General features: G+C 39.5%; 1 protein-coding gene across 2 annotated transcripts; it reads left to right on the top strand.

The window, feature by feature from the left end:
* The first annotated feature begins 6,636 nt into the window (after positions 1-6,636).
* On the top strand, positions 6,637-24,775 carry LOC143848380 (two-component response regulator-like PRR37). Of its 2 annotated transcripts, XM_077357314.1 has the most exons (9): positions 6,637-7,513; positions 10,962-11,123; positions 11,245-11,378; positions 11,656-11,817; positions 22,326-22,509; positions 22,579-23,035; positions 23,132-23,591; positions 23,682-23,942; positions 24,418-24,775. In XM_077357314.1, the coding sequence occupies exons 1-9, from the start codon at positions 7,165-7,167 to the stop codon at positions 24,481-24,483; spliced, it is 2,235 nt and encodes a 744-aa protein (XP_077213429.1). In that variant the 5' UTR covers positions 6,637-7,164; the 3' UTR covers positions 24,484-24,775. The 2 variants fall into 2 exon arrangements, with proteins under 2 accessions (XP_077213429.1, XP_077213428.1); XM_077357313.1 differs by having other exon boundaries at positions 6,639-7,513; positions 23,132-23,942.
* The last annotated feature ends 766 nt before the right edge of the window (positions 24,776-25,541 follow it).

Here is a 25,541-nt window from a genome sequence, read left to right as displayed (position 1 = left end):
CTAAATGTTCATTTAGTAATGGTGAAATCTTGACCTCCTCCTTTCTACTGTGGAAATGTTTGTGTGAACAAGGACATATGGTTTTGGCCATTGATCACTGTTAATTGCTGTTCATTTGTGGGCCTATTATCTAAAGGAATAAGAAAAAGAATAGTTTAATAAGGACAGGGATATTGTAGAAGTTGAGAGACGTTTTGTTAGTGTGGAGAAAGTATATAAAATTTGTGTGAAGAGGGAACGCCTAGTTTACGTTAGAGAGCTATGCTACTCTCTTTTGAGATTTTATATGCCTTTATGTGCGCTTTTGAAGTACATTATGTTTTAAAGGGATTTGCTAGGGACCATCTCAGAAGGCATTTCTTGGACTGGCTGTTGCATGAGAAAGCAGCCACCTCAGATGAATTAAATAAATAGGACAAAATCTGTGCCTATGTGGCTGCTCTGTCATGCAACAGCTCGTCCGTGAAACGCCTTCTGCGATGGTCCCTAGATTCTCCTTTTAAAAAACTCATGCAGGGCCCACTTCGTTGGATGATCCAAACTGTTCATTTGTTAAGCCACAATGTAGGTAGGCTGGATCCTGTAAATCATATCCATAGGATGATCCTAAACCTCCGTATGTATAGATGTTTTTTTACTGTGCAGTCTCTCTATAGATTGGAGGGTTAAGATCATCCTAGGGAGTTGTGCTCCAACAAATGAACGCTTTGGATGATCATATGGATTGAGCCTTACAAGACTTTGTGAAAAATACTGAACTTTCATGCTCACACAACAAGTAAAATCTCCTCTATTTTTTTACCATTTCCACTTAAAAACGGGTGTAAAAATTGTTTTATGCCATATTTTACGTTAAAAGAAACAGATCTAAAAGGGAATTGCTAGCGCGTCCATCCCAAAAGGCATTTCGCAGCTGGCATGTCAGACCAGCCACCTCGTGAATGAACACAACATGTCTTCATTAGCCTGTTCACGAGGTTGTGGTCTTTCACGAGGTGGCTGGTCTGACATACCATGAGCCTTTTGCGATGGATCCAAGCAAATCCCTTATTTGTAAATAAGATTGTTTTTAAGTTAATTTTATTTGCTGTTTCTCTGCACATACCAAAAAAAAAGCTCTGTTTACCATTTTCCATATAATATATGGGCGTAACATCTGTTTCATGCCCTTTTTTGTAAGCTAATCTTATTTGCAAATGTGTGTGTGAGAGAGAGAGAGACTCTCCTTTTACCATTTTCAGTCGGTGTAAAATTTATTTTGCGTCTTTTACCATTTTCACTTATAATTGGGTGTAAAATTTGTTTTATTTCCCTTTTATTTGAAAATAAGATTCTTATAAGATTGTTTTAAGATTATTTGCCATGTTGCCTGTAATTGTAGCTTTTGTAAAAAGATCAATCATACATACATAAAAGGGTGGCCAGTGCATGAGGCTCCCGCTATTGTGGAATATGGGGAGGGCTAGATGTACGCAGCCTTACCCCTGCATTGCAGGCTGTTACCACGACTCAAACATGTGACCACCGGGTCACAATGGAGCAACCTTACCGTTGCGCCAAGGCTCGCCCTTTATCACTCATACATACATACCATTGAAAAAAAGGGGGATTAGTCATACATACACTAAATGGGGTGGAAAAGATGCTACTTTCCTAATTAGCATTGCATGATTGACATTATTTTTAGGCCATAAGTTATCCAAAACAAGTCCTTTCAAATGGAGTTTCAGATCAACTTGAGATAGGACCCACTATGCCTATTTGGTACTCATTGAGATTGTGCCGAGCCTTCTGGGCCACGTAAGAGCCATTTCTTGCTACTTAACACACAAATTTTATTACTTGGAAGTGACCCACCCTAACATTTTTGTTGGCGTGTTGGGAGAAGTCGCTTTTTTCCCTAGCTCTGTTCACTTGTTTTCACGGGAAAGGAAAATAAAAGGTTTTCTGGGAATTTGACGTGGCATTAGGAAAAGAAATCCAGGAAAACTGTGTAGGAAAAGGTTTTCCGCGCCTGTTCACGTGCGCAGGAAAATGTTTCCCGAGAAACTGGTTGCCCACCTTTTTCTACTAGTTTTCCCGGGAAAGCAAATCTGATCAAAATAGTGGGATTTGGTTTCCCACACTTGTAAGAAAAGAGACATTTTCACATCATTTTTGGTAATTTCCATGTTATTGTTTGACATTTTCCATCTGGGCTCTTACTTTCTCAGGAAAGCTGTCTTGCCAAGGAAAAAAGATGTTGTTTTTCAGGAATTTGCTTTCTCGGGAACGAAAGTGAAAAAGAGCAAATGAGGCTGTTTTAACGGGCCACATCACATACATGACTTTTCCCACATTTTGGCACGTATTGTTGGAAACGAAATACATTAATCTCTTTATTTATTTAAATTTTGAGGAATGATAGATGCAAGGGTGCCCTTGTATAAAGAGCCGGAGAAGGGCCCTTGATTGGATCCACGTCATCTTTAGTTACCTTTGTAAAATCGGTTGAAAAAGTATATTCCATTGCACTTAATGATGTGGATCCAATCAAGGGCCCTTCTCTTGCTCCTTATGCGAGGCTTCCTTGTATCTATCATTCCTCATAATTTTTTTATGATTTTTGTTTTTTGTGATCTATAAGAGGCTTGAACCCATAGCCATTGTACGGTGATCTGGTCCTGGTCACTGGGTCATTAAAGTGTTGCGTCAGTCATGAAGAAATGGAAGACTTTAAAGTGCTAAAATGCTTTACCTTCTAAATTTTGACCGTTACCCTAAGAAGTTTGTGCGCCTCAATTGTGGTCCAAATAAGCAAATATCGCGGACCTACCTATGGAGGGGACCAAGAGACGAATGGTTTAGATCATGCATATAGGTGGGCCCATTATGCCTGACTATTTTGGCCATTTTTCATAAGATAGGTGATAATTTTTATAATATAAGAGCATTTCGGCCATTTTCTATGAGATTAGGACATCCGGTTACGTTTGGTTGCCGGAATTCTTTTTATTCATGGGACTTTTGTGGAATTTCCGCAGGAAACCACGTTTGGTTGGTGGGCCCAAAATAATCCCAGGAACCAAAATAGCCCCGCACGAAACCCCAGGAAGGAAAAAAAAAAAAAAACTCTTAGGAACCAAAAATAAGCTTGTAGAAGAATTTTTTTTTTTCTTCCCAACAATTCAAGCAACCAAACATGGGATTTTTTCCCACCATAGTCCGGTCAACCAAACATGGGATTTTTATTTTACCAGGATACTTCCAGGGAGTTTTTTTCCCCACCAATCTCCCAGGAAGTTTTTTGTTCCACAAAAATCCCAAGAACCAAAAAACTTTCGGCAACCAAACGGAAGAAATTTTCCCATTTTCATGGGATAAGTATATTTTTATTATTTTAATCCGAAAAGGGCATTTGGTTATTTTTCATTATATAAGGGCATTTTAGGATTTTTATATATTTTTTTTCTAATTTTCCTTGAGATAAGGTTGGTTTGGTCATTTTCATGAGATAAAGGCATTTTGATTATTTTATGACATATGAGTATTTTAATAATTTTCCTTGAGATAAGGTTGATTTGAGGGGGGGGTCTCTAGGCTAAATCCCGGACCTCCCGACTAACTCAGATTTTCGAAGTGGAAGCCATAAGTCTGGTTTGATGAAGATGTTTCTTCTCAAGTCACCCAGAGTTGTCTGAAGTCCAATGTGACCTTATACTTCCTTCTCAGCAACAGAATAAAAATTATAAAGCAAGGTGAGTTAGTGCCATTATCAAAACATTATCTCTCGGATTTCAATAGCCTATCTATAACCCACCGAGGTGTTGGCTCTTCGGCATAAAGTCATGGGTTTGCTCCCTATTGATGAGTGTTCGAATCCAGCTCCCGACTTACCTGATACCCGTGGTGAGTGGGTCGTTGCGTGTATCCGTAGGGACTAGTCCTACTCCCGAAGGGGGTGGGGACATCCTACGTCATAAATATAAAAAAAAAGTCCATCTATGCGTGAACATCTTTTCTTTTATATTCGTTTGGCAGCGAGTCTTCAGTCAAAATCATGCATTTGGTCACACGAGATCAATGATATTGTGTTGAAAATGTACTGCAATGAAGGTCTATTTTGTCAAAACATCAATTTTTGCCCCGAAGGATGCAATGCTCTTTCTTGTCTTCTTGAGCACATATATGACAATACTCTCTTATCTTCTTCTACACGTATGGGATTTACATGCGAAGTCCAGTATTTTTTTGGACCGCAATGCAACTAGGCCGTACCCCGTAAATCATCTCCATAGCTGATCCTGACCCCACGATATTTAGAGGTTCCTTATGGAGATGATTTACAGGGGTACGGCCTACTTACATTGCAGCCCAACAAATGAACAATTTAGATCATCTTATGAAGTGGGTCTCACTGTACTTTTTGAAAAATACTGGACTTCACGCGCACCAGCTTAAAAAATTTCCACAAGAGCTTTTATTGTGTTTGGATGTACATGCGAGGCATAAAAAACAAAAAAAAAAAAAAAAAAATCAGTGGGGCCCATATTATTGGATTACTCAGATCTTTCATTTGTTGGCCCCCACCAAAAATAGGCTGTGAAAAATACTGGATGAGCTATGCATATTGGAGGGTTAAAATCGTCCAGATCAAATACTCCAAAAGATCTTTTTTACCGGATGATCCTGACCCTTCAATCTGTGCGAGGTTTTTATATGAGAAAAGTACAGAATGGGGATAATAGTTTCGAGAAATTACAGAATTTGGTTACTTTTTAAAATAACATCAAACACGGGTGATTCTTCAAAATTGGGTGGAAAAAAATACCCCAATACCCTTCCGACATTATCAGAGTCCTCGTGTGTTGCCCTTCTTAACAAATTCACAACCCAACCTCAATCATTATTTTTAAAGTAATATTTTATTATTTATCACTTCTTTTTTGGCTGAGAACGGCTAAGTTATTGAATATTTTATTATTCACACATCTTTTTTGGTTGAGAACGACGACGTTATTGAATATTTTATTATTTCTCACGTCTCTTTTGGCTTAGAACGATGACGTTATTGAATATTTTATTATTTCTCACATCTCTTTTGGCTTAGAACGGCGGCGTTATTGAATATTTTATTATTTTCTCACATATCTTTTGGCTTAGAACGGCGACATTATTGAATATTTTATTATTTCTCACTTTTCTTTTGGCTGAGAACGCCGCTGATTCAAAAAACACCGATCATTCAAATATATCAAGTACGTTGTCTGCCGAAATATCAAGGGGTATGCCTGCGGAAATATGGTCTACATTGGCAGAATTCAAGGGTACGCCAACGGAAATAATGGGTACGCCGGCGGAATCCCATACAGAGAAATGACGATATTGTTAGAAGATGCCACCGTTCCATATTGATGTCCACGTGTCGTGGATCCGACCGTCTATGCTTATTGGCGACGGGCAAGATTTAAATGAACCCAAGGGAATCTAGGTTCAAAGGAAAATTTCAAATCCAAACCAAACTAGCTGTGAAAAAAGGTGCCAACTATCCAATAAAGGTTTTTTAACACGCGTCTAGCATCCTTCTATCTCTAGTTATTTCCGACGGCCAAGATCCAAACGAACCCAAAGCCTCGTACAGTGCGCCAACATAAATGAGGTGAGATGCATTAAATACAGGGGGATTTTCTCTACAAAGAAAATACTAAATTAATGAAAAGGTGAATCATGAAAGACCAACATACGGGGACTCCATCTTGGTTCTGATAATGTCAGAAGGGTATTAGGGATTTTTTCTCACCCGATTTTGAAGAATCACCTGCGTTTGATGATTGTTTTAAAAAGTACGTGAAATCCGTAATTTCTCGAAGCTAATAGTATTTTTCTCTTTTTATATTTCACCGTCCATTTCGTATACATTATTTTCTATCAATGTTTGCTTGCCAAGTGTTATATCACTTAGTCAGCACGAACAACAGAACACGTGGCTGAAAAACATTGGCTGTTCCACTGTTACATCCTATTTTATCGTCGTCCTATCATTTTTCCAAAGTTATTTCTGTCCCAATGGCATTTCCGTCATTTTAAAAAGTCATACTCCGTTAAAATCGCCGTTAGGAGGGATATTTATGTCTTTCGCCGTGTCAAGCTTTCTTTATTTAAAAGAGTAGGTGGGCCCACGTGAGAAAACACAAGTTGAGGGTATCATTAAACAAGTTCCACGTGGCGGAGGCCCGATCTGGGTGTATCATTCGGAACGCTCTCTTCGCTCCTAAACTGTACATCTCATCCACGTCAGATCTTTATGCTTCTAAAATCTCGTCCACGTCGGACGATTTTCTTACCTACGTGGCATCTCCGTGCTTCCTTCACCGCCCTTTCCTCCACGTCATCCCAACTGTGCAAAATCTTTTATCTCACCTCACTTTCTCAGTCTTCCGACCAGTCGAAGAAGAAGAGAAAACCTAACCCTAATTTCTCGATCTGAAAAGGCCACAGCTTTCGTTTTTTCGTCCTCTGATCTGTCCTGTTCTTTCCCCTGTTCTTTCTTTTTCTCAATAGTAGAAATCACCGTGTTTTTTTTTTTTTTTTCGCGATTTCTGGAGAGGTAATTTCTTCAACTCTCATCTCTTTCTTTGTGAATTTTTTTTAAGGATTTATCTATCATGATCTGCATTTTTTTATAGTTTTTGGAAAGGTTATTGATGATTAATTTATGTTCATGCTTGGATCGTTCTATGTCTGAATTCCAGGGTTTCAATATTGAAAATCCTGAATATTTTTAATTGTTTCTTTCTAGATGTTTCAGTTTGTCCGATTTTGTAGATTTATCTTCCCGTGTTGTTGGTTGTTGGATTTGCAAAGCTGTTTTTTTATCGTTTATTTGTAGGGTTTGGAAGGTTTTCTGATGTCTATCTGTGGACCGAGTACCAGGGGTTTGAGTTCTTTGTCTATGGGTTGAGATTGCCTATGTGTGAGCCAAGATCATTACTTTTTTCTTTTTCCGGATGAGGATCTGGTATTGGTATGGCTATGACCCACATTTTTATCTCGTGAATTCTGTGACTTTGGGATTTGAAAATTGGTAGGAGTTGGTTTAGGGATTTGGGTAGGCAACGGAATGTGCGAGTTCTTACCCGTTCGATCCAGTGCCTTTCTCATCGTCGGTCTTTTTGAATCTGCTTAATGGGGAGTGTTCGAATGAGCACTAAAATTGTGCTGAAGAAAGGATCAGCAGAATTGAATCAGCACGTGCGGAATGAGCCCAAGGAAGTCAGGGGTAGCATTGTTGGGGAAGGTAGTGAACTTTCAGAGGAAGATGAGTCGAGGGTTAATGGTATTGGCGGAGATGTGAATGGTGGAAGTGAAGGGTTCGTCGTGGCCACCCAGCCGGATTTGCAGCAACAGCCTCAAGGGCAGCTTGTTCGATGGGAGAGGTTTCTTCCCTTCAGATCTCTCAAAGTTTTGCTTGTGGAAAACGATGATTCAACTCGCCACGTTGTCCGCGCCCTGCTTCGTAATTGCAGTTATGAAGGTGAGTAATTGGTTCTAAATGATAAGGAGGTAGATGCATTTTATTTGCAATTTTGTTACTTCATGATCATCTAGTGGGTGGCTTCATGATCAACTAGTGGGTGGCTGCTTAGGGTTCCTGCCTTTTTTGGTGTATATTTCCATCTATTCGCCACATAAACTCTTATAATATCCTTAGATGAGAAGTGGATTTCTTTTGTTAAATGTTGCATGCTCCTTTTCATGTTCTTATGTCCCTTATCCAATGTAGACAGACTCATTTGCCACACCTTAACTTTGGTAACATCACATGTGTACCAGCCTAATTTGCCACTCCTTAATCTTTGAGCAGTTGTTTGAATTTCATCCATTCCATTAAACTCGCTGAGTGGTTGGTTGGATCTTATTTCATTTTCTTTTTGCCGTTTTCGTTTCCATCTTTCCTTTAAGATGAATATGTAATGTTTTGGTCCATCTTAATAGACATTTCACATGATAGGGAAGAAGTCGCTTCTTTTTCAACAGGTTCTCCTAATGATGAGGCGTACATGTTTTCATTTCTTCTCCTTTCTTGTTTCTAATTATTTTTATAATTATTAATGGTTGTTTGGTATCTACATGAACACAATTTTCTTGGTGTTGAAGTGGATACATTTAAACTAGGAGGTTCCATATCCTCACTTGAGAGCATGGTGCTGTTGAAGTGCAGGTTCAATAGATATAAAATTGTTGATTTCAGGTGAGGATTAACCTAAGACCTATGAAGCATGGGTACTCTCCGGAGGCCCACGCACCCATGTCGGGTGCGTATTGGGAGCGGGTGTGCCTGGGTACGCACCCAAACATCATCGGGAGGAGGATGAGGGCGCACCTGGGCTCACCCGCACTCTCTGGAGGCCCAAAGTCCCATATCCTATTTTTATAAATCCTCGCTGTTAATCATCTTCAACATGGAGATAAGATCATTTAGGGGCTGTTTGGATACGCGGATTTTAAAATCTTGGGTAGTTGGGAGACGACAATTAAATTTCACTATTTAATATTTTAGTTTTTATAAGTATATAATAAATATAAAAATATATTATATTTAGTGTACCCCCAACGTACCCGTATCCTTTTAAAAAAAAAAAAATCACGTATCCACGTACCCGTATCGTGTCATACCTGCACCCCGTACCCTTATCCGTGCTCCATAGCCTAAGACGAAAAAAATTATTTTTATTGGTAGTTTTGAAAGAAACACCTATTTTATCACTTGAGCTGGGTTTTCTTCCATCATATCAATCTATACGTATTGAGGTGTACTCTGTTCAGAGATGCATGTCAAATAAGGGTTGTGATAAAAAACTATTTAAGAATGCAGCTTGAACCTCAAAATTTCCATTTTCCTCTTAGTCTTTTTGTGGTATTGGTATTGGAGAATGTGGTTCTTCATTTTTTAGCATTCAATTTGAAAAAAAAAAAAAAAACTGAAGACTTCATTCGATGAATAAAAGTCTGATCAAGTTATTTGATTGATTTTCTTTTGAGAGTAATTATCCTAGTCTAACCAACACACCCCACCCCCCCCCCCCCCGCCGCGGGTTTTTTTTTGCTTGTGGCATCAACATGGATACTTTTAGTTTTATTTATCTATTTATTTAGTCATCTGATGAACAGTTGCATAGTTCAAATGATTGGTTTCTCTTGCAGAGACTGATAAATTTGAATTTGAAAAAAAGAAAAACTTTCAATTTTTTTTTATCTATTTATTTATTTATTTGGGTTGATGGCTCTTCTATTATTGAATTTATTTCTATTATTGTGACCATATTGAACATATGCAACTTAACTTTGCCAACTTGGAGGAGAGGAGGAGATTTCATTTGAGAAAGTGGGAAGATGTTTGCAAGCCTAAGAATTCTGGGGGGTATACGTTTGCATTATCGGTGAGCTTCTGTGGTTGATGTTCCTTGGATCATTACAAGTACAAAGGGGTTACAGTTTGGAGAGATATAATAAAATTAAAAGAAATAGTTTAGTAGGCAATCTGTTTTAGGGTTTCCAAAGGAGATTGGGTGCAGTTTTGTCATGATCCTTGGTGCAACAAGCTCCTTTAAAAGGATTGTTCTGTGATTTATTTGCAGTTGCCTCCAAAAGTGGTATTAGTGTCAACTATTCTTTCATGAGGTCTTATGGAAGGGTGGACCGGAAGACTGAGTTCCGAAGAAACATTTTTTGATAGAGAGATTGAGGGTGACGTCTCTCTTGGAAACTCTAGTTCAATATACATCAGCCGGTATAGAAAGGATAAAAGGATCTGGATGCAGGTGAGGGACGGAGAATTCTTGGTTCGTTCTTTCTACCTTCATCTTTGGTCAGTTTTTTCCCTCAGTGCTGATAACGACAATTTGGAAGATCCCTTCCCTCTCAGTGTGCGCTTTCAGCTGGACAACTATTCTCAACAAGATCTTGACGGTTGATCATTTGTGGATCCGTAAGACTCTAATAGTGGATCATTATGCTTTTTGCCTCCAATCAGGGGAATCGATCGATCATATTTCCATTCACCGCAGGCTAGCCAACAAAATTAGGTATTACGTGCTAAAATTGTTTGGTAATATGTAACGACCTGGATCTTCGGAAAGCCCTAAACCCAGACCGTTAACAAGAGATGATAATTTTTTTTTTAGATAAGGCAACCCGAAAACCAAAGTCCATTAATAGCAAAACTAAATTAACATCCACATTAATGAAGTTATTCCTCCCATCGAGGATTATCATTAGTTAACCATCATTAAAAATCCAAAGAGTTCTACCAAGTAACTGACACAATTAATAAATAAAAATAAATCAAGACGGGACATTCGTCAAGGCCACATGGCCACTCCTAGCACTCCGCACTCGGACCCTATGCTTCCCCATTAGCTCCCGCATCATCAAACTCTGCATAACCTGGAATGTTTATAGGCATGAGTTTCATAACGTGGAACTAGTAGGGTCATACAGCAATCCCCACCAGTGCAAGATAATAAATCAGGAAATTTAAATCACCATAATTCTATTCTTCAAAGAAAGATAAGTAATTTAAAGACAAGGAGCAAGACATGATAAATAAATCAGTGGCAGCATAGTTCAATAACTTCTTAGGCATAAATTGCATCATAGTTCAAATAAACATAAGAGTTCATCATGGTAATAACATTAAACAATTTATAACAATAGATGAATTATGATGGATAAGATTATGCAAGTTTTTTTTAATGGTAAGATTATGCAAGTTATATGGTCTTTTATGCATGATATGTTAGACGGTCTACCCAAAGTTGTTTTTTTAAGGAGAAAAATCTGGATCATGTTTGTGTTCTTAGTCCTTATCTATGCTTATATTGGCAAACAATCTTTGTTTATGGAATGTACTTTTTAAGGGAAACATGCATGCACCACACATATGGTTTATGCAATTCTAATTTTTAATTGTTCATTGGCAGTTACTGCTGCTGCGAATGGACTACAGGCATGGAAAATCTTAGAAGATCTGACCAATCATGTTGATCTCGTTTTGACGGAGGTCGCCATGCCTTATCTAAATGGCATTGGCCTTCTATACAAGATTATGAGCCACAAAACCTGCAAGAATATTCCAGTGATCAGTGAGTATTTTTCTTATATCCCTCTACTTTCTGATAATTATGTAAATGACCAGGTTCTTTAGCATGATGTCATTCTATCAACTGTTACTTTTTTACTCGCCTAATGAAGCTTTGGTTGCAGTGATGTCATCTCATGATTCTATGGATATAGTATTTAAATGTTTGTCAAAGGGTGCAGTTGACTTTTTAGTGAAGCCTATTCGAAAGAATGAGCTTAAAAACCTTTGGCAGCATGTTTGGAGGAGATGCCACAGTGTGAGTTTGATATGCGTTTTCCACTAGCTAGGCTTGAATCATTATTGTTGCATACATATTGATTTGAATGGAATGCATCTCTGAATTAGCCTCTTTTTCAACATACTTAACATTGGTTTGCATTTGTAATCACTATAGATTTCCACGTATCAAAGTTCATTTCATGAAACATGCCTAACGGATTTAACTTCTTTCATACCTTCTCTCATACTTTCTCTCGTTCATTTCATTATTTCTTCGTTCTTCTACTTTGGCATAATTTCTCATCCTCATTCAGTCTAGTGGTAGCGGGAGTGAAAGTGGCGTACAATCTCAGAAGTCTATAAACTCAAGGAATGTTGATGAGTCTGACAATAATATTGGAAGCAATGGTGAGGATGATAATAAGACTACAGGGTTGAACATCGGGGATGGAAGTGATAATGGAAGTGGCACTCAGGTGCGTCATTTAAGATTCCCACTTGTACTTTGTTATTTAATCATGTTTAGTATATGCCTATGGAAACTTCTTCCATTGGTTTGAGGGATGAGTTTGATCCAAATTTAGTAGAGTTTTTTAATTCATTAACTCGTTCACTGTGACTTTGTGAAGTAATTTTTAATCTGCTAGTGTGTAGATATAGTTCATGATTAAACTAAAACAATTGATAAACATTCTAGAAAGGCAATTTTCGTGTGTTCTGAAGTATCTTGTTCTTATTTGTCCAAATATCATATCTTGAACTTTCTCCTTATAAATAAAGCTTTTGTCCTTGATAAAAAAGTTAACTTAGTTATTTCTCCAATTTTTCTATTGTAAATCTTATGTTCCAAATTATGTCGTGTACATGGTCATATAGTGTAATTCTACTATTTTGTACGTCTTTTACTTACATTTTGTGTTGGCTTTTCCTTAATTACAAAATATTACTTAGGGGTGTTTTGGTCATTACTTGGTACCTTGTAACTTAATGCGTCTATATTGTCATATGATCATGTGTAGATTTGAGTTCTTCTACCAGTTGTTATTATTTCCTTTTTTCAGCACATGCTATCAAGGTTTGAAGCTTCCATTGCCTCTAAATCTTGTCCCAAACTCATTTATTGACTTCTAACTATAGGCAATGATTGATTATCCATCATTAGAAGTGTTTTTTTTTTTTTTTTGGAAATATTTCTATCATTAGAAGCTTTCTCTAAAACAACTTTAAATGGAAGCTTTCTTGTAGTCCAATATACCATGTTGTTGAAGGCAAATTTGAGTTGGGGTTAAGCAAGATCCTATGAAAGAAAGATGGCAAATTTGAGCTGTAGGCAAATTTGTTTTTATCTTAAAGTGATTGCACTAACTATAACCTGGTCGAAAAGCCTTCCTTTATTTCGCTTTGTGTCGGGCTACGATCTTTGGGAGGGCTGGCAGGAGGTTTGCGTTAGTGTGGAAAGGCGACTACAGATCGTCCAAGTTCGGGACATGGTTTTAAATTTCGTCCGAAACGTTTTGTTTCGGCTGAAATATTTCGGTTTTAGCACAAACCGAAACGAAATTCACATGAAGTCGTTTCTTTACAAGATTTCGAGGAATTTTTACCAAAATGTGGCCGAAATTTCAATTTGGGACTTTTTTACAAAATTTCCACCCAAATTTTAAAAATGCACACCAAAATTTATAATATTTCCACTGAAATAGCCAAAATTTCAACCGAAATCGCCGAAATTGACACCGAAATTTTAGACATTTCAGTCAAAATTAAAAAATAAACAAAATCATGATCATATTTTTACATAATTTCGGCCGAAATTTCGGCCCAACACCGAAACATTTCGGTTTCAGTGGTGGCCGAAATCGAAATTTAAAACCTTGGTTCGAGAGACCCCTAGTGGTATGTTAAAGATTAATTTTGATGGCTCTAGCTCGGGGAATCTGGACCCCACTGGTGTTGGCGGCCTATGTCGAGACTCCTCTGGTTTCGTTATTTGGGCCTATTCTGGTCCTACTGGGAGTTGTGATGCTAGAGAGGCGGAGGTTAGGGCAGCGTATCTGGGTATCAAACGGTTGGACAAAGATCTTCTTGATAAGGTGATTGTGGAGGGTGAATCAAAAAATGTGGTGAGGTGGCTTCGTGGATTGCCGGTTCCTCCATGGAGATTTGCCCCTTTCTTTGATGAGATTCATTATCTTATATGTGATTCGTCCATCTTCTTCAGTCATATTAGAAGATCTGCTAATAGTGAAGCGGATAGGTTTGCTAGGGATGGGGTGGGGAAATTCAGAAAATTGAGATTAGAGTGGTTTGATTTCATTCAGCCCTAACATTGTTTATGTTCTTTTATTTTGTTCTGTTTATTTCTCTGTTGTGCCTTTTGGCGAACCATCTCAGTCTTCCTTCTATTTGAATGAATTTTGCAACCATTCAAAAGGGCGGCCCAGTGCACGAGGCTCTCGCCATTGCGGGGTCTGGGGAGGGCTAGATGCACGCAGCCTTACCCTGCTTTGCAGAGAGGCTGTGATGCAGATATTAGGATTTATTTCCTTATTATTTAGTTTCTAGGATTTTTATTTCCATGTTATTAGTTTGTAGGTTTTTTTTTTTTTTTTGGCTTTTAATGGGATTTATGAAGGGTTTCTCAAGGGTTTGAGGGAAAATAGAGTTTATATTTGGGTTTCAAGAGGAGGGCAGCAAGGATGTTTGGGGTGTGGTGTATGAGGTGAGTGGGAGATGGGATCGAGAAGGGTCTGTTGGGTGGATCAAATCTGAAAAGGGTTTTGGGTTTGAACTGAAGATGCGGCTGGGATTCAAGGGGCTGCAACTTGGGGTTTTGAAAGTGGGCTGGAAAGCTCAGGGGTCGGTAGAGTGGCTGTGCTAAAAGCCTCGGGTACGGATGATAACTGGTTTGGGGTTTGGCTGGGGGGAATCGGAAATTGCACAAAATTCTTGTTTGGCTGCAATCTTTGAGTCTTGGATCTTTTAGCTCTGATACCAATTTGATGTAGGATCGGGAAGAGAAATAGAAGAAAAAGGAGGAAGAAGAAGAAGAATAAGAGAAGATTAGAAGTAGAACAGAAGAATTTAGGGAGAAGTTGAAGAAGAATAGGAGAGGAGGAAAAGGGAAGTAGAAGAATAGACGAAGAATAGGGAAGAAGATGAGGAATTAGGGAGAAGAGGAGAGGGAAGAAGAGAACTAGAAAGAAGAGAATATTAGAGGGGAGAAATATCAATCAATTCAATAATCATCAAAGTTAAATTAGAACAGTCCTTCTTCAACTGATTCTACCTAAACCTGTACCCATAACTTTTAGCACCCAAAATTCTTCTATACTTAAATTAAAACAGTCCTTTAACCCTCTCCTACCATCAGCCCAGCTATAACAACAACCCACAGTCGGTTCCTTCAATTTCCGGAAGGTAGCATCAATAACTCAGCCTCTGCAACCTCAAGTTCTTTCCCCAGTTTTTGAGGCCTCTTCTCAATAAACTTGTAGTCCACCAAAAACTCCTTGTACCCTACTATTTTAGCTATCCCTTTCCTCTATTCTCAATCACCCAAACCAGCCCCCTGTTCCCATTATTTTATCCCTATCATAAACCCTAAACCATCATTGGGCCATCTCATCATCGCCCAGATTTTGTCGCCCCTTTCCTCTCCTACCATCAGCCCAGCTATAACAACAACCCACAGTCGGTTCCTTCAATTTCCGGAAGGTAGCATCAATAACTCAGCCTCTGCAACCTCAAGTTCTTTCCCCAGTTTTTGAGGCCTCTTCTCTATAAACTTGTAGTCCACCAAAAACTCCATGTACCCTACTATTTTAGCTATCCCTTTCCTCTATTCTCAGTCACCCAAACCAGCCCCCTGATCCCATTATTTTATCCCTATCATAAACCCTAAACCATCATTGGGCCATCTCATCATCGCCCAGATTTTGTCGCCCCTTTCCTCTCCTAATTCTTGTCGCACAATATCATTCTCTGATTCACGTAAATTTCTGGAAAAAGAAAGAAAGAAGAGGTTGTGCAATCCCTAAGTTTTAGCCCAAATTTGCAACACGGAAATCGTAAGGTAGCAGACGACTCCCTGTTCCGAAAGGTTTCTATTATGTGCATGTTGCGTGTGAGAAGAGGAAGGTAAGTAAAAAAAAGGGGTAAGTGACATATAAGCACAAGTGGAGAAATAGAAGGTAATGCATAATTGTCTGTATACGTCATTCAAAAGGAACATATGGTAAAGGAAAGCCTACCGTCACAACGTAAGGTTCCTTTTGTGTAAGTTTTTGCTTGCACCATAAGTTTCCACAAAAAGACAAAAAAAAGGGGAATTTACTTTAGTGAAAAGGTACTTGCCTGACTACTTTTGGTAACTTATAATGGTAGGCCACAGTCAAAAGTAATTATTACTTTTGGTAAAGGAGGTTGGATAACTTAGAGACTACAATTCCTTTTTTTCTCAAATATAAAGAAGATTATATTAACACCCCCCATTCTCCCTTGCACACCCCCTTCCATTAGCAAATACCTATTTACCAACCCCTCTTTTATTTTTAGACACCCCACAAAAATATCAGAAAAAAAGAAAAAAAAGAAGAAAAAACAGAGAAAAAGAAAAAAATTTCTTCCCTCTCTAGTCCCACTTTTTCTCTCATCTTTCCATTTCATTTTCTCTCTCCTCAATCGAGCCATTTCCGCTCAAATTTGGGTTTCGCCATTAACACGAAAGTAGTTCGTGACAACTTTTAGAGTATATCGAACCCACTCTCACCAGTCACCAGGTAGCAGAATCACTACTTCGATCAACTTGGTCGTTCGTTTGTTTTGATCCGACCATTGATCCGAACAATCTAGGAGTCCGATTTCAGATCCGCAAAAACTATTGTGCTCCTTTCGACATGACGGACAAATCGGACAGTTGATTTCAGTTTTGACACCGATCCTTATGGCTCCGCCATTTGTTCCATATTTCTATGGTTATGATGAACACCACTATCCCTATAGAGATGTCGATGACGCGTTTCTAGAATGGATCGAGGCACTTGATGCATATCATAAGTACTATGGTTATAATCATGAAATAACCATTCGTTGTGTCAAGGATTCAGTTTGCAGAGATGCCAAGTCAAAATGACAATTATTTGTGCTATAGCGCAGTGACTTAGGCAAGCCACGATTCCGTCTATGGGAAGAAGTTCGTTATGAATTTATGAACATTTATGGATATCATTATCTACAGAGATTGAAACGTGAGCGAGCAGTGTATAAACAAAGATTGATGCGTGAAGAAGCCGCTCAACGAGAAGAAGCTGCTCTACTTGCACAAGAAGCTGAATTTCAGGCAATCTTGGAAAGGATAGTGCGTGACTTGGATGAGAGGAAATTGGTACGCGAACGTGAAGCCGCAGCCCGTCGTGCACGAGAGGTCGAAATTGAAGCAGCGAAGGAATTTGCTAACACTATTGACAAGCCAGACACAGATGATGCTATTTGTCTGACATATGATATTGTGGATGAGATTATTATAGAGGTTGAGCCCATGATTATGTCAGATATTGAGTCCATGATGGCATATACTGAGTCAGAGATTTTCGATATAGAGCCCGAGAATCCAGTGATTGCTGAGGCCGACGTCGACGAACATGACGATTCATAGATTCTCCTAACACCAATTGTCGAGCATCCCGAGAGACAACTTCACACTTCCGAGGTTGATATTGTGGTAGAGCCATGTGAGGCTGATTTTTTGACAGAGTCGACCGAGCACCGTCATGAGTCAGAGGCGAGTGACCTGACTATTGAGCCATTACCTGAGACGGATGATCGAGAGCATATTGATGAGGATTGTCCTATCGTTGAGCCGGTTGAGCAGATCGTTGAGATTTGTGCTGAGACAGAGGTGCTTGTCGCGCATATTGATCAGGAGGATTGCCCGCTTGATATCACTATGTTAGATACGATTCTAGCAGATGATCTTGTTGCTGATTCCTTTGAGCCAGATTTGATACCAGCAGGTGATATCTTTATTGAGGCTGGTCATGGATTGGTACTGTCCATAGCTGTTATGCCGATCCCACCGATCCAGGAGTACGTTGCCATTTTCCCAGCTTCATTACTTGTCAGGAGAGGTTCGCGTATTTATGATTCTACATGGGCGATTTCTTCACTCTCATTCCATCGGCATTTCAGACGCTTCTCACAGTTATCACGCGCATTATACATGACAGAGTTTGATGTGTTCGTACTGCTATTGCTCGAGTTGCTTTTCTATATATTTGATCCAGGTGGACTAGAACTCGAGGTCGAGTTCTTTTCAAGCGGGGGAGAATGATGCAGATATTAGGATTTATTTTCATATTATTTAGTTTCTAGGATTTTTATTTCCATGTTATTAGTTTCTAGGATTTTATTTTCCATGAAATTTTATTTCCATCGCATTGCCTATATATTAGCCTCATTGTATTAGGAATTTTAACTTTGATGATTATTAAATTGATTGATATTTCTCCCCTCTAATATTCTCTTCTTTCTAGTTTTCTTCTTCCCTCTTCTCTTCTCCCTAATTCCTCTTCTCTTCTTCCCCTATTCTTCGTCTATTCTTCTCCTTCCCTTTTCCTCTTCTCCTATTCTTCTTCTACTGCTCCCGGATTGCTGGAATCAAGAATCGAAATTGGCATCATAACCATTCCAATACCGATTCAATCTGTTAACGGAATCCCAATTCTAAGGCTCATGTTTGGGTTCATCAACAGTTGTGGGTATGGAATGAGAAGTTAGATTCGTCAACACTCCGGCGAAAGGCAGCCCTGCAGCTAATTCTTACTGCTGTTACTTCCTCTAGTTCGAATCCCCCGCCTTTCCGTCATATTTCTTTATAGAAAATGGGCTGAGACGAAAGCCCCAAATCGACATCAGCACCCGCCATGGCTGCCGAGCTCACCTAGGGTTTTTTTTCATCAACTTCAGAGTAGTAAATCACCGTTGCCAAAAAAATATTAAGAATCCCATACATGCAATGACCCATTTCTGAATCCAACCAAGTGAAAAGAAGCAAAAGAGAAACCCTACAGAACCATTTTCCCATTTCATCTCTTTGCCGATGTAATATCAAGAAGCAAGAATTGAGGGCTTGATGGTGGTTAGAATTCTTTCCAAGTTCTAGGGTTTTGAAGAGACGGCCACGATCTAGGGTTTCTATGAGGGCTTGGTTGGGGAAGATGATGATGGCAGGAGTCTCCCACTAGGTATTTTAGAGAGAGAGAGATTCTCTCTCTCAAATAACGCGAAATTTTCTCTGCCAAATAAAGTATTTTAGCCGTGGTAATCAGCATACCACCTACATCGGGCGGTAACATAATCCGGCCGATATTCCACACAAAATTCTGCCGAGTCATACCCATTACACCGATTAAGGCCAGCCAAATGCTGGAATCATCGGACTTGGAATCAAATACCGATTCTATTTCCCGATTCTAGCGATCCAAACATGCCCTAAATTCTTCTTTTATTCTTCTTCTTCCTCCTCCTCTTTCTTCTATTTCTCTTCCCGATCCTACATCAGGCTGTTTCCATGACTCGAACCCGTGACCACCAGGTGACAATGGAGCAACCTTACTGTTCAACCATTCAAAAAAAAAGAAAAAAAGAAAAAAGAGAAGGCCTCTTGCAATAATATATCATGTTGTTGTATGCAAATTCAAGTTGGGGTTAAGCAACAGCCCATAAAGAAAGATGACCTCTTGCAATACCCCTTGCTATGATTTTGTATCAAGTTGCTTCTTTAATGCACACCAGAAATGATTCATGGACTTGGTAACTTGATTAGGTATGATCATCTACAGAACATTGTATAGATGCACACAACTTCCTTGAAGAAGATATGAGGGGGCATGCAAAGCATCTTGGCTATTTCGGTACGGCAAGAAATGTCCCGTCTAGGAGAATCGATCTATAATCATGGATCTGGAATCCACACCTCGCTAGGTTCACAGTAAACCCGTTACAAAGTCCATGCTTAGTCTTCTCTTACATTGGACTGATAGTATAATGTTTTTTTTTTTTTTTTTGGAAAATTGACAAGTTTCATTAATAATCAGGGTAGGGACAAGATGTCCCACGCCAAGTACAAATGTAGAAATTAAAGCAATTACAGAGTCTGCCACATTAGTTGAATTTAAGGAACAGTGACCAACATGGTCTCCCTAAATACTCCTTCCTTTGCTAAGATGTCCGCAGCCTCATTAGCCGATCTTCTTCTATGTTCAATTATGGGTTCCAAAATTCGTATAAGGTCCAAGATCTCAGCAATGAGCCCTTGAATCCGCCAAGGATCTCTTGAAGCATTCGAAGCCCAACTAATTGCATTAGCTGAGTCCCCTTCCACAATCATTTGCCTCAAATCATGTTCAAAAGCCCATCGTAAACCGAAAAGAAGGGCTCTTACTTTTGCCTCATTTGCATCGCATTCTCCTACCGGTCCTGAGTAGGACATGATGGTTGATTCCTTTTCATCCCTTATTAGACCCCCAATTCTAGCCTTACTTGGGTTACCTATGGAGCTCCCGTCGAAGTTCAGTTTGACCCAACCTGTGGGAGGTGGCTTCCTTTTGGCGTCAGTTTCGTCCGAATAGAGGGAGGTGGACTGATAGTATAATGTACACACTGATATTCTTGGAGTGGCCTTTAGACACCTGGAAAATGCAAATTGGTCCTTGTAATGTGCAACATCTCTATGCATGGATGGCCAATAGTATTTCTTGATCAGTGCCAGCATCTTGTCATGGCCAGAATGTCATTCAAACCTTCCACCATGGAACTCGGAAATTATGTTTTCTCGCGATCTATGATTTCTGGAGAGAAGGGTCGGGAGAGAAATGACAAAGGTGTGAGTCTCGTTGTCAACTTTTCATATTTTTTTGATGCCTCTACCCCGCAAACCGCAAATTATGTCTTTATCTAATTACTCTCTCTAGCCGGGTATGCAACTTCCCCTCTTTTAGGGTAAACGAAGGGCGATGCGGAAGCTAATTATGACCTTTTAGAGGGTAATTTGATTTCTATAACTTATGAGAACTAGAACAACCACCACTTTTGCGCTAAGAGTAAACGAATGTTTTATCCCCTTTTTATCCTCTCTGGAACACACCCTTAGTAATGTTTCTTCTTTAAGGTCATTAGTATTTAGTTGTAGTTAGCTGGCACTTTAGACGTCTCTTTGGATTTTGGGTGTATGTCTTTGGGAAGGTATTGACATTTGAAGATGGTAGCTAGCGGGTTAGTAAAAGTAAATGCATTAAAGGGAAGGTATGACCGTAAAACACCATAAATTTTCAAGTGGAAAATATAGAAAGGATCCTTCATGAAGACAGAAAAGGAGGGCTAAATATAATGTGGAGTCAATTAGAAGTTCTTTAGGGTTTTTCTTTTAGTTATAGGATTTTAAATAAGTCTTTTATGAGTTACAAGAGGCCGTGAGTTCAATTCTCGCAACTCCCCTATTAATTTTTATTCAAACATTTTAAAAAAAGTCTTTATGAGTCTTTAAGTCATAAGGGGTAGTAGGGTCTTTTGTACCCCAAATAACTTAAGTCACTTACGTCTAAGGGTGTTTTAAATAGGCCCCATACATGTATTATGAAAATTTTAAGTGTGGAGCAAGTCTTTAAGTTATTAGAGGGTATTTTAGTCTAAAGGGTTAGGTTTCTATGTTTAGGATTTTAAAACATTCTATTTTTTTCTTTTTCTTATATATATTGTAATTTGTAAGCCTTTGTGACATTGAAATGATGGAATGACGTTATGGATGAATGGATGATTGAATAGAAATAGATTGGATCTTAAGGCAATGAACTGTGTGTTAGTTGGATATCTGATTTCTAGAACTGTGGCTTTGGGCAAGGTAATATATGTTATAACTTATAACTGCTTGTCTAAACATTTCCCATGCATTAAGTCCTATAAGTTGGTTTATGCGGGCACCCCGAGCTACAAACATAGAAGAAATTTAAGGTACCTTATTTCTGCTCCTGGGCATGGCAGCTTATATGCTATGGATGCACACATGAATGTTGAAGCATATTATAATGTCGACCAGGTGAATCCCCACTAATTAACAGAAGGTCCACATATGGTTACTGCGCTCCTGTTGGAGTCATTAATAGGAAAAATAAATGTAATCATCCATTTTAAAATGAAGCTGTTGAAGCTGAATACGGAGTCGTGCCACATGTAAACATGAGATTATTTAAGTAAAAACTATGTTCCCAGAAAAGAGTGGTTTCAGCTATACATCTTGTGAATATATGATGTTCCATGAGAGGGTTATCAAGAGATTAAGGAGATGAGAACGAAATAACTCTCATGCTCTTTTCCGTAAAACTGCCTTTTTCCTATTTTTGCATCTCCATTTTAACTACATGCATGCACATGCATTTACACATGCCACATGGCTTTACATAATTACATATATACTCATATTTCTACATCCATTGACTTGTGCATGTGCACTAGTAGGCACAAACGGGTTGTACTTCACACACTCATATTCTCTTTCACCTAAGCACTCAGACACATATGAAAAGGTGTTACTTATGGTTTCATCTGTGTCAGGTGCATATTCCCATGCAATGATCATGTGCAGTTGTGAAAATAAATAATTTTGGTTTCAAAATTTTTATATGATATCATTTTGGCATATTTCACCTAAAAGATTTCTACTTCTCTATAAAATCCATGGGCTATAACCGTGCCATAACCATGCCATATCAGCATATCATAGATATAAATTGGAGAATTACACAAGATTTAAACTTGCAAAGCACATGCAAATAGTTTACAGTCATTATCATTCTTAAATCTTTAACATTTATAAATCTAAAGCCTATCAACTTGTATTGCACGTGTAAGGGCTGACAAGTAAAAGCCTTGAACAAAATCATTTCTCATTACTTGCAGGTACTGATAGCCTTTCTGTTTTCATTTGCAGAGTTCCTGGACAAAATGGGCTGTTGAAGTTGACAGTCCCCATACAATTTCGCCTTCAGATCAAATAGCCAATCCTGATGATAGAACTTGTGCCTTGGTTACCCATCCAAAGCCCGAAACATTCAGCAATGAATGGAGGCCCAAGACTACAACATGGGAGTGCCAAGAACAGAAGGAGCTTATTGGTATACATATAACAATTCGGTATCTCTTCGTTGTAGCATCTATCTGACGTTTGTAAATCTTTTTTGCAGACAATGTTGAAATGGGTAAAGACTTGGAGATTGGAATGCCTATAAATCCAGATTTGAAGCTTGAACCTTATCCAAGAGAGAAGTTTTCTTTCAAACTAACAGGCACAAAGCAGGATAAAATGCATGGACAAGACCCCAAGAGAGATAATGAGGAGTCAAATGAGGTTCTGGAACTCAACAGCAACAATCCATTCGACAAAGTGGGGATCCAAGCTGCTGATCTGATTGGTGCAATTTCCAATGGCAGTGCCATTGCTCACATGGAAACTGGAGTCACTGAAGCTCCAATTTACCTCTCCAAGATCTCAGAAATCAAAGATCAGCCCTTTGACGGTTCTAAAGAATTACCATCCCTTGATCTCTGCTTAAAGAGGCCGAGATCTGTTGGAGATGGTGGAATTGCCGTACATGATGACTGGAACATTTTGAAGCGTTCAGATCTATCAGCCTTCTCAAAGTGTGAAGAAGAAACCATACTTTTGTCACTGTATCCTTCACCATGTTGTTGAAAAGTAGGAAAATAATTCATTCTTATAATTTCATTACCATGCAGGTACAATACTGTTTCTGCGGCCACACAGGCTCCCACACGATTTGCCGGAAGCTGTTCTGTTCCACCTGATAATAGCTCCACAGCATTGAAAATTGATTCTGTGTACAATTTTCCATCCGATTCAAATGTTGTTCCACTCAACCAAGGTTCCAACAGTGCTAGCAACAACAATGACATGGGGTCCACTACTAAAAATGCCTTCACCAACCCAGCAGCTCTCAAGGACAAGCCAGCATCTACGTCGACAGCCAATTATTTGCACCCTTCCTCTGCTTTCCAGCCCGTGCAGAATGGTCGTGCTTTTCCACCTCAGCAAGGACTACCAGAAAAGGCTGATGATGTGCCCATGAACACTGAAGGGGGGTGGCCAACAGGGGCCCAACATCAGGTCCAAGTCGAGCACCACCATTACCATTACTGCCACCATCGCTACCATGTCCACAGCATGCAAAAGCAGGAGGTGCCACCACCCTACCTAGATGACTCATCACTGAAGAATATGGCAGAAGTTGCCCCAACATGTGGATCATCCACTGTGTTTGGTGTGCAGATGGAAGTTAATGCTGGGAACTATAGCCTGAATGGGAGTGTCTCAGGCAGTAACCATGGGAGCAATGGACAAAACATGAACGCTGGAGGGATGAACATGGAGAAGACCGATAACGGGGCAGCTGGGAAAAGTGGACCTGGTGGTGGAAGTGGGAGCGGTAGTGGGAGTGGGAGTGGCGTGGATCAAAACCGATTTGTACAGAGAGAGGCTGCCTTGACCAAATTCCGGCAGAAGAGGAAGGAGAGATGCTTTGAAAAGAAGGTAAAGAGCTTTCGGTTATGTATTTCCTTTTTTCATAGGAGCACTCCATAGTTTAGAGAACTTAGCAAAACTAAACAAGAATTGCCCACCAAAAGGTTCAAGATACAATTGCCCAGAATAGATACCTGAATCAATTCTGTTTCATTTTAAAAAAATAGATATCAGGGAATTTAAACTTTGGAACAACTACTATAAACCCCCAATTTTCAAAAGCAAAGAACGACGAACCCTCCCTGCACTGAATTACATTTACCACAATTGTATCAGAAACCAGTTTGTCCCACATCCCTTGCCTCCCTTCTGTTCGCAGGACCATTTCCAACACCCATAAGCGAATAAAATTAGTGTTCCTCTTATGAATATTATGTGGTTTTCGTCGTGGGCCTTTTTTTATTGCTATTTTAGTTCTTTCCATGTTCTTCAGTTTATAGAAGAATTCAATGGAATTAGGCTTTTTCTGTGCTTTTGATTGCAGGTGCGTTACCAAAGCAGGAAGAGGCTTGCGGAGCAGCGGCCGCGGGTGCGTGGGCAATTTGTGTGACAGATGCAGCACGAGCACTCGAGTCGGGACACAGATAGCTAACCTCTGTGGTGGTGTGCAGGTGTGTTGTTTATGTACATGAGGTTTGCCGTAGGTATTTATAATTTATGGGTGAGAGGGAATTACTGTGTAGAATAGAAAGAACAATCCATGTTGGGAGAACCTAAGGACTCTTTTCAACTCTGTAACTCTGTTTCTGTTGGGACTCGATGACTTCTACAGGGACGGTGGTCACCCTTGAAACGGGTAACCTTCCTCAGTTATAATAAAGTTGGAATTGCTGCTGCTGCTATTAGGTACCTAACCAATATGCCAAAAGCTCCAGAGCTGTGGAACACATAGGTTAACCCTTTAAACCTGTCTGCTATCAGGCTAGGTCCCACCTTGTCCCATACAAAGGCAGGCCCCACTCGAGCATAACATTCCACCATGCTTCCACATCCGCTGAGGGCAGGCAGCGGCTCACTATGTGACGCTTTCACTCTAGCCCTTTTTCCAAGTAGCACTTTCCACAGCCTTTTCCACAGGTCACCCCTTCCGTGGTGGCTCACTCCGTGGCAACTTCACTCTGGCTTTTTACCAAGTAGCCCTTTACAGGTAGTGCTCTTCATAGGTCTTCATAGGTCCCCTTTTGTGACTCGAACACAAGAAATGGTGGCTGCTCCGGTATCAAACGATGTTTGGGCACGTAACTAATATATCAAAAGCTTCATGGGCTGATGAAATGCATTAGGCTAGGCACTTTAAACCTGTCCCATACCATCACTTAGGACCATAACAGCTATTGGTTTGCATCTCATTGTCAAAATATGTTGCTTAGTCACTCGCTTTCTTGCTTTTCAAGCTAGATCTGATTGGATCTGATACGTTAAGATTCCAAAGAACCAGCTGATTTCCTCTGGTCCTCCTGTCCTACCAAAGCGCGGAACTTGTTATGGCTGGAAATAGTCACTTTGAATGAACCATAGATGCTTCGGGTTCAAAAGGGAAAACTTCAGCTACTTACATGATACAGTACAAAGTAACACCGTCCGGATCAGAAAATAAAATAATACGGC

This window comes from Tasmannia lanceolata, unplaced genomic scaffold (genome assembly GCF_043159265.1).
Source record: "Tasmannia lanceolata isolate RefF3 unplaced genomic scaffold, GAP_Taslan_0.1 ptg000016l, whole genome shotgun sequence".
NCBI lineage: Eukaryota > Viridiplantae > Streptophyta > Magnoliopsida > Canellales > Winteraceae > Tasmannia > Tasmannia lanceolata.
Note: the sequence above shows the minus strand (reverse complement) of the source record. Positions and strands in the feature narration are given on the sequence as shown.

Excerpts from the sequence above, each read along its gene's own strand:
- LOC143848380 (XM_077357313.1), top strand. The coding sequence starts at position 7,165 with ATGGGGAGTGTTCGAATGAGCACTAAAATTGTGCTGAAGAAAGGATCA. Across the intron at positions 7,514-10,961 it reads TCGTAATTGCAGTTATGAAG|TTACTGCTGCTGCGAATGGA; the intron begins GTGAGTAATTGG and ends GTTCATTGGCAG. Across the intron at positions 23,943-24,417 it reads AGAGATGCTTTGAAAAGAAG|GTGCGTTACCAAAGCAGGAA; the intron begins GTAAAGAGCTTT and ends TTTTGATTGCAG.